This window comes from Pygoscelis adeliae, unplaced genomic scaffold (assembly GCF_000699105.1).
Source record: "Pygoscelis adeliae isolate BGI_AS28 unplaced genomic scaffold, ASM69910v1 Scaffold482, whole genome shotgun sequence".
NCBI classification, from domain to species: Eukaryota; Metazoa; Chordata; class Aves; order Sphenisciformes; family Spheniscidae; genus Pygoscelis; species Pygoscelis adeliae.
In genome coordinates, this window is record NW_008824192.1 from 689,793 (window position 1) to 699,198 (window position 9,406).

A 9,406-nucleotide genomic window follows, 5' to 3' on the forward strand; every position below is an offset into this window, starting at 1 on the left:
GTATGTGAGCGGTGTCTCCCTCTGGTTTCTCCCAAATCATCACCCCAGCTCTACTCAGTGGTGGAAACCTCAGGCCATCATACCACTGGTCTGGTAGACTCACTGCTGAGGAATTTCTGGCAAACACCTTGTGCTCCCCATGTGCAGGATGCACATTAGCAGACAGCACTTTGCAGAGTCTAACTGCACAGTCCAATCCTTTTGTATGGGGAACTCCTGTTTATCCAACAAAACAAAGCCAAAACAAGAGGAAACCCCATAAAATTAAAAGATAACACAACTAAAAATGAAAACAGGAAGAAGCTTTTCATGCCTGGTAAATTATCCTGTAGAACTCCCTGCCTCAAGACATTATTATGCCAATTAGCAACATTATACAAAAGTTAAAAGTGTGTAGGCGTCTACATGAACAACAACATCCATAATTAGACTAGAGAGCATAAACAAAGTCTAAGATATAAGCTCTCTCACTTCAAGGCAGAAGCCAAATAACAACAGTGGTTAGATGTTTGCAAATTCCTAATACAGTTTCTTACATCCTTTATGAAGTCTCTAATACTGCTTGATTTCAAGCAAACAAGTTGTAGCACCAGTTTGATCTCTTACACTGAAACCCTACTGAAAGGATACTGGAACAGGGTAGAAGTATTTATTTCTCCTTTAACGTTTTAATTTCTTTGATCTTATAATCCCTCATTATGTCATTAAATCAACCACTTCAGTAGCAAAAGAAAGCAAGTCTGTTTACATAAAGCAAACTGTATTTGATGTGCTCAGCAACAAGACAGCATCAATAAGAAAATGAATGAAGACGGATACAAAGACCACACTCTTCCCCCAAAACAGCAAAGAAGCTGAACAAAGACTCAGGGCTCTGGAGCATCCTTTTCACCCAGCTAAAAGCTGGGCTGCGATAGAGCTCCAACTAGATACACTTTTCTGTGATATCCTTTTATAAAGCACACCGTAGTTTCAACAAGCTTTTATGGATTTAGCCAACTGTGATATGGATATATCAAGATATCAAAAGCAAACAGAAACAAAGCCCAAGAGTGATTTTTTTTTTTTTATCCTCCTACCTAAATATGTCCACACAGCAAGCAGGACCGAGCCACTGCTGTAAATCAGGGACAACGTAGCAAATGAACCAGTGCTGGCATCGAAAAGACTCCAGAAAAGCTGTGGGCAGTTTCGGGCTACAAAAAAATAGCTTGCAGAAGGGCTGTGATCACAGAGGATGCTGCTTTCCCTCTGCCTGGCTCCCTGCAGACAGCCTGAGTGCCTAGCAGCAGGGAAAGCACCCAGGCAATGCCTGAGGCCACACGTGAAGGCTCACCGTGTGCAGGGCGAGTCTTTCACGAAGCTGTCCGTGAAGATACTTGTGCCAGAGAGCACAGTTGTGGCTGCACCGTCCAGCCAGGTATGGCAAGCAAAGACCCTCAACAGGCAAAGCTGGCAAGCACGGGAAGTAAGGGTGCAACTTTGGAGAATTGCACACAGATCAAAGAGGAATCAGTAAATGGTCTCCATCTTAAAACTGGGTCTTCTCAAAAATGTACTTAGAGGCAAAACACAGGAATTTTTAGCTTATGAAATGCAGAGAATTGTGATTTAGACCTCTTTAGACCTCTTCTCTGGAGCAGGTGTTACCAAACTCCTGAAATAAACATTAAGGGAGATCAAACTTCTACTCTACAAAACACCCGGTCCATGCCCAGAAACAGAAGGGGTGCTGTAGGTCAGGAATCAAATCCACCGTCAGTTATGCAAATACATTTTCCCAGCACTCTGCAGGCCAGCACCCATTCTGAGGGCAGAGGCTGAGCAGCGCGAGCCTGTGACTGACGCAGGGAGAGATGGCCGCTCTGCACATCCAAAAGCCAGACCCTATGAAAAAAGGAAAAGGCTCAAGAGAAACTGTCGTGTTCCTCCTCTGCCTCCTGCGACACAGGGTGCTAGCATGGGACTGAAGCTAACTGCAGCAACTTGACAGCCAAAACTACCTACCTGCTCCCGTTTGAGTTTTTCCCTCTTACGGATCAGCTCGATGAGCAGCCGTGCCCGCTCCAAGTCATGCCGCAGTTTTTGCCAGTACTTCAGCTCTTCCTTCACTGCACTGGTCTTTTCATCCTGCTCCTTCTGTAAGACAGAACAGTGGGGTGAGATGAAAAACATGACTGGCCTCCTGCGTTTCCTCCTCTTTCCAGGCGTCCCCTGTGAATTGCTCTCATAGCCTTCCTCCCGTCTACTAGTCTCTTGTTCAGACTATGTCCCCTCCTTCCTACAGCATTTAGCTGTCTAACAAACACAACATCAGCCTTTCTGGATTTTATGTTATCTGTGAAGTTAGGCATAAATCATACTGTAGCTACACTCTGGGAACACGCCTCAGTGCATGCTCATGTACAGCCTCCCTGCTTTTATATCCGAGTTCATTACAGAGGCTGGAAATTCTTTCTGTTGGCTGCTGTGCATCAAAGAGGCAGCCCAAAGCATTTACAGTACAAAGGCAGGCGAGCAAAAGCATGGGAGAAAAGAGCTATTATTATCCTCTTCGTAACCAGTAAGAAATAGAGCCACGGAAAGAGATTCACCAAAACACAAAGGAACAGCCAACGCTGGGAGATGAGCTCACACCTTCCAAGACACAGTTCAGCGGCTTCGCAACGCAATCATCCTTCCTCTCCTAGACCTGTAGCTTTTGAAACAGTTTTGAGGATATAGCTGAAGCGCATATACTTTTCGCATGATTGCCAAGAGAGGACAATTGCTTCACAAGATCTTGATGGTTTATATTTATAGGACATTTGTTTTTAAGAACTCACTCACGGTAAATTGCCAACTTAATACACCAAGGAAATGCTGCACTTCCCCAAGCGCCAGACTGATGAGTGGGAAATATTTTTTTTATTAATCACTCAGAGCAGTCTTTATACAAACCAAAAGCCCATAAATTCCTCCAGCTACAGTAAAAATATACGTGCACAACGTGCACAATGCCTACTGACAGGCTACGTTAGAGGGTAGAGTCCGACTGCTTCATTACTTCACCAACTACTTCTCATGCCAAACGCAGTGCTGTTTAATAGCATCGAGATCGAGTGACTCTGGACGCCAGCTCAAAGGAGGAAGCAAAGGAGTCCAGAGCCGATGATTATGCCTAAACTTCCATATGAATGTACATGGGAGGGTCAGAAATTGAAGCTGCAGGAAGAATGACCCAAACTGGAATTTGGCCAGGACTCTGGAGCTAACACCCATTTTCTTGAGGAGGGGATCTTGAATCACTCGTGAGGAACGTGGTTTTATGATTCATCTAAGAGATCAGTCCAAGGGCCCATCACACCCTTGCACAATCCTGGGTCTCCTGACTCAGGGGAAAAACACATACCAGCTGGCTCATCAACACCAATTCTGGTGGCACAACGGATATCCCACTGATACACTAACTCAGCTCTTCATGAGCATACCAAGAGGAGACCAAAAGAGACTTAAATCAGGTCACCCTCTGATCCTTTCACCCTCACTCCCCTTCCCAGCCATGCATCAAGCGCATCTCCACCCGGAATGCAAGCTCTCCGTCCTCCCACGCGGGTTCAGCTGGGGACCAGTACCTGCTCCGCGTTCCTCTGGGACTGGAGGTGTGAGTGCAGCCGCCGGATGAGGGGCACCCCGTTCCTCGCCTGCCGCTTCAGCAGCCAGTAGTTGTGGAGCCTCTGCATGAACTGGTTCTTCCTCTGGAAGGAGAGGCCACTGCAGATTTTGTTCAGCCTAAAGGAAGCAAAGAGGTGTCATGGAGCCACCTGCAAAGCAATCGTGACTCTGCGGACCTGGTGATACCACCAGGTTTCCCAACAACGCTTTGTGGTGGTGTGCCAATGCACGCTCTGAACTACACACGCAACTGGTACAATCTGGGATCTCCCCACCGCGAAGACATATGTGCCTACTTTTCATAATATATCCCTATTTCAGTAGCAGCTCAGCTGGAGGTTCTCACCACACACTTGCCACAGCACGGTCAAAGTACGCAATCACCAATTCGGCTCCCAGCCTTAATTTCAGATCTACTTTCAGTGTCAAGAACTTTCCTGGGGGTCATTTCAGTCTGATGTTATTAAGCTGAAGTCTGGGAAACTAACGTGACAGGAGTCAAAAAATAATACAGCACCTATTTTAACCTTTTCAAACCATTTGTTAGATTATACATGGTGCCTTACCAGCAGCTTTCCAAAGCTTATCTGTTAAAATACTGGCGACACATCACCACACTTCCGCAGGCACCAAACGAAAATTCAGCACTACCTAGTTCTGCATGAGAGAGAGCTGGGAGAAAAAAATACACAGCCAAATTCAAAGCTGCTTGCAACACTGACAGGTTTGACATGCTCTGTAACAAAAGGAGAAATTAAGAAACTATGAAATGAGGAGATTAAAAAAAAATTTAATAGCAGGATGACCCCTATCTGCCTGCCAACTTGAAGTATTTTAAAAACACCTTCACAGCCATCTATGTAAATTTGGATGCTCGATGGGTGTTTGCTGTTAGGGACCATCAAGGATTCTGCATTACATGACAGTTTGGGACGGCTGCTCAGCAAATCAGGGAAACCACAGTGTGCCAGTGACACTCACATGGAAGAACACTGGTCAGGATGATTCTGCAGAGCATGCTTTGAACACGGTTATTGCTACGTCTTGACCGGAGACAGCGCTTCCAAGGTCAGCGACGAGAGGGACCAAGTGCTCAAAACAGACCCTGTCCAGCTCCAGCTCTCCAGCTCCTTCCCTAAACCTGCCACACTCACCTGTAAGAGGGGATTTGTGCGACTGTCACCATGGGCACAGACGAACGCCCGTTGGTCACATCACCAGGCTTCTTTTTGATCTTCTGCTTCAATTTCACTTGGTTCTTTTTCAGAGACCCTTTGGGAGGGCCAGAATTGGCTTCCTCCTCTCCCTCCTCCTTCACAGTGTCCTCCTGCCTCTCACCGCTAGCAGCTAGAGACCCTTTTTTCACCATCCCAGGTGGGGAATGACTCTCACAAAAGGCAGTCTTGCGCACAGTGAACGTCGTGCCGTTGATGCTGGTCTCCCTCATGGGTTCGATCTTCATGAAAAGACCAGCCCGCTGGGCACAGGTGACGTGGAAGGCAGTATAACAGTTCACCTTGTGGCACTGGATAGCAGCTCCCATGCCCTTCCGCTTGCAGATATAGCATGTGAGCTTCCACCGAGCCGGGGGGATGTTATTTATCCCTTCAATGGGCTCCAGGAACACAGTGTTTGCAAAGCAGACCTCTGGGATCCAGATGGCACAAACAACGTGAGCCCAGCGGCCATCGCTGGTCTGCTTGAAGGCTCCACCTTTGTTCGGGCAAAGGACACAATCCACAGGGCGAGAAGGGGACTGTAAGCAGCAGCGGCAAAGCCACTGCCCCTCGGGGATATAGGGCACGCCATAACACTCCTGGTGCACAGCCAGATTGCAGATATCACAGAACAGGATGACGTTGCTGTTGTGACACTCGTCGTCCATGCAGACGCAGCAGAAGGCATCCTCATCGATGAGGGACTGCTGAGCCCCGTTGTTCCGGCTCTCAAGGTACGACTCCTTTTCCAACCGGTCCACCAGCAGCTCAAAAGTGTCAGCAGAAACTGTCCCATAACCATCGTCCCTCCTCTTCTCGTTGACCATTTCCAGCCAAGCCAAATCCTCCTCATCCATGTCATACTCCACCTCTACGTCGAGGTCCTCAGGAGGCTTTTCAATGTACCGGTAGTAGGCGGCAGGGAGAGGAGGGGCATCTGGCTGGCTGAAGGAGTCCACCACACGGAAGTTGGGCTGGGGTAAGTGTAAAGACGTCCCTGGTGCATGTTTGGAGCAGGACTCCTTCTTCTTGCCTTTGGAAGGTGTTTTCTTAGATTTGGAAGGGAAAAGGGGCTGCTCGCTGTTTTCCTTGTTGCTGTTGCACTCTGTGATGTCCTGGGCAGTCAGCTCGTCCTCCGTGATGATTTTTAAGGGATCATAGATGCTGATGCGATGAAGCCGCCCATCGATGTCTACCTCCACAATCCGCTGGGCCTGAGCGTACGTCAGGGTCTCCCGAGTCGGTGAGCACTTGAGGCTGTAGGGCGAGGGAGAACGCCTCCCCTCCAAGTTCTGCCGGGACCTCCTCCGAGGCTTCCTCATCGCTGCGGTCCAGAGACCCTGTAACAAAACAGCACAGAGGACAGTGTAAGCCAAGGAGACAAGGAAGGAGCAGCACAGATTCAAAAACTCACCCAGCGTTGCACTAGAGCAACATTTCTACTAGAGACTCCAGCAATTTCAGGCTTGCTGAGGCGTCTTCACCTTCTTACATACAAGCAGGTAACGGATATATCAACCATTTCCTGCAATGTGTATCACAGCAATGCACAGCACCCTCCAACCTTCTCTATTTGCATGCCAGGAGACGTATATACCCCCGTACCACTGGATGAGAAGAACTGAAACACATTTTACAGCATAGCATCCCAACACTCTGCTGTGCATTCAGCTCAGCAAACCATTCAGATCCCCCAAAATTCAAACAGCACTTATCACATCTGCTTGCGCCGTTCACATACTGAGTTCACACAAGCCAAGGAGGAGTTCTCTGTACTTTTGCCTGTGGCTTTTCTTTTATATCCCCAATAGCACACAAAATGTGCTGGATGTTTTCCAGACAGAAAGGAAAGCACTGTTCCTGCCCCATGAAAGCAGTTCCCAATTTTTTGTGTCACTGAGCTCCATATGGGAAAACTAGCAGCACTCCCTCAGTCCAGGAGGGAGCTCCCCCAAGTTTCCCACCCCAGGGCTGCCACCACCATTTCTTCCTTTCCCACACTGCGGATGCAGAAAGTCCCATAATGAAAAATCATCCTCCAGCTTTGCTTTCCCTTCTCTCGCAGATGTAGCTGTTCCTTATACCACTCTCCAGACAGCGTGCACTGAATGGACCACGTCCTTCCCAACATGCAAAATGGGTCACAAAAGTCCAAACAGAACCAGAGGATGAACTGAGCAACATAGCGGGTGCTAGATGTGCATCCCTTCTGCTCCTCGATGGGATCCATGAGGAAGCGAAGGGGAATGAGCATGGGAACGAGCAGCATGGATCCAGATAGACTTACTAGTTTTGGCTCAGTGTTAGCCCCTCTGGAGCCACAATCCGTGTCCAGGCACCTGAGCTTGTTCTACATGAAGAGTCCACGGGGGTATTGAGCAGGAAAGCAGCAAGACAGCTTCTGGACTGCACCAGGAACCGTGCAATGGTATTTGCTCAGAGCCTTAACGAAAAGCCCAAGCCAGCTCTGCCCTCACAAACTGCTAATCAGCAACCCAGATAATTATTTGAGAGTCAGCTCCTGACATTAAGGAGGTACCCATCAAGGGGGAGCAGAGCAGAAGCCTGAAGCCGGCGAGACGAGCTGGGGGAGGATGGAGACGCAGCGGCAGGAGCCCGGCGATCTGAGGGCAAAGGAGGGAGGCAGCGAAGAGGAAGCCAAGTGAACAATGCAAGCGAGAAGGGCAGTGTGAGGGATGGGAACATGAGTTATGGGAAGAAACGGGCTGAGGCTGAAACAAGCCAGAAAGGAGACAAAGAAAAGCAAATGTAAAATCTTCTCGAGAAGATAAGCCAGCCCAGAGCTTATCTGTTGCCACGCAGAGGCCTGAACCAGCACCTCACCCTTATTTAGAGCAATCCACACTTTCAGCCCCGTTCTGTGGGACCCGCAGACAAGAAAATACACTACAAACCCGTAACCTGTACTTAGTCGTTGCATTATTTCTGCTCTGTGAAGGACATAGCTCCACAAACCCTCAATCGTGTGAGTCAGAGCAAGCAGCACTTTGCAGGACCAGGACCTACAAGAAGTCCTGAGCTTACTCCAGAAAGATGTAACAAATTCCAGGAGCAACACGTTTCTCTTGAAAGTACTGGCTCTGTGAACCATGAGACTAAGCCATGATACAACATGTGCCCTAAGAAACAAACAGGCTTTGGGAAAACTTTCCAAACTCTCCTTTGCATCCACAGAAATAAGCTGCAGGTGCCAGTTTCAGTACGCACACCCACAATGATGGAGCCGGTAGGCACAATTTAATTTCAGATAACAATTTCTACCTGAAAATATAGGTACCATGAATTTTAGGACCTTTGCCTTGAAACTCTAATCAGCCACTTGATCAGCAGACTGCAGACACCCAACTGCACTTGTACCAGCCGAGCTCCAACAGCTTCAATCAGTAGGAAAAAAGAATTTTAAAATAAGGGTATAAAGGCAACTTGATCATCAAATGAAAAAACTAGAAAATCCTGCTGACAAGCAGCTCTCTTACAATTCAGGCGGGTTATGAGCAAAGAAGATACTGGAGGCAAAAAGAGATATGAGCAAAAAGATATTGGAGGATAAAGTAATTAGCATGAGCTGACCACACTCGTATTTAATATTGTGTTCAGGAAAAAACAAGGCATTAGCCGATTGCTGGGAGTGCTGAGGGACACGCAAATTTCAGCAAAACAAGCACCTCAAGGAAGGGTTATTTTACCTGTTGATGGGAAAAACAAGGGTACGCGTTCCTGTTGCTTCAGTGAAACAATCAGTGTATTGTCTAGAGAAATTACCCAAAATGGGCTTTCCACCACAGCAACCGACTGCCATAAAACAACCCATTTGTGAAACACACAATTACTTAGTGCTACGCAGAAGCATCTAAAATGGCATGGAAATTGCTGCCAGGGAGACCTGAGTGCCTGGGATAAGACATGCACCTGGATATTAGGAGAGACACAGCTACCCACCTCCAAAATACCTTGAAAGCAGCAATGAAATGAACTCAGACACACTGAGCTGAACACTGAGACCTTGTCTGCAACACAAACTTCGAAGCAGCAATCTAGGAATGTTTTGATCTTCTTGGCACACTTGAAAACACCTCCCAGCCACAGATAAAAAAGAATCCCTCTGCAAACAGCACCCGTGCACGCTGAAATGCTAAACAGACTTGACTTCAGCGGGGTTAAATGCTATTTCAGCCCATGCTGATTCTGTCCCACCATGGACAAAGGTTGCTGATGTGAAAGCAGAAGGTTCAAACAGTTGTCCTCTCGCTGTCACCACAGCGTGCTCAAGGCTTTCCAAAAACCTCCCATCATCCATTTCCGCTGGGTATTGTGCCAGGAGCAGGGGGTGAGGTTCCTAGAGAGCACAACTGAGCAAACAACGTGGCTACAACGCACAAAGTCACCGGAGAGGAACTTATTTCTACCCCATGAGTTGGCGCAGGAACGGTTCAGTTCTCCCGAGCAGCCGTTTTCACACCTGTGGACCAGCGGTGCCTGGGGGCTGCAAAAGGTAACTAAGAAGAACAAACCCA

General features: G+C 47.9%; 1 protein-coding gene across 1 annotated transcript in view; it reads right to left on the minus strand.

The window, feature by feature from the left end:
• BRPF3 (bromodomain and PHD finger containing, 3) overlaps positions 1–6,200 on the minus strand; it is a 23,428-nt gene extending 17,228 nt beyond the window's left edge. The window contains exons 1-3 of the mRNA XM_009334745.1: positions 4,809–6,200; positions 3,615–3,771; positions 1,966–2,139 (exon numbers count right to left, since the gene is read on the minus strand). Coding sequence (XP_009333020.1) covers positions 1,966–2,139; positions 3,615–3,771; positions 4,809–6,193 — 1,716 coding nt within the window. The 5' untranslated portion in view covers positions 6,194–6,200. The remainder of the gene's footprint in view (positions 1–1,965; positions 2,140–3,614; positions 3,772–4,808) is intronic.
• Between the last annotated feature and the right edge of the window lie 3,206 nt (positions 6,201–9,406).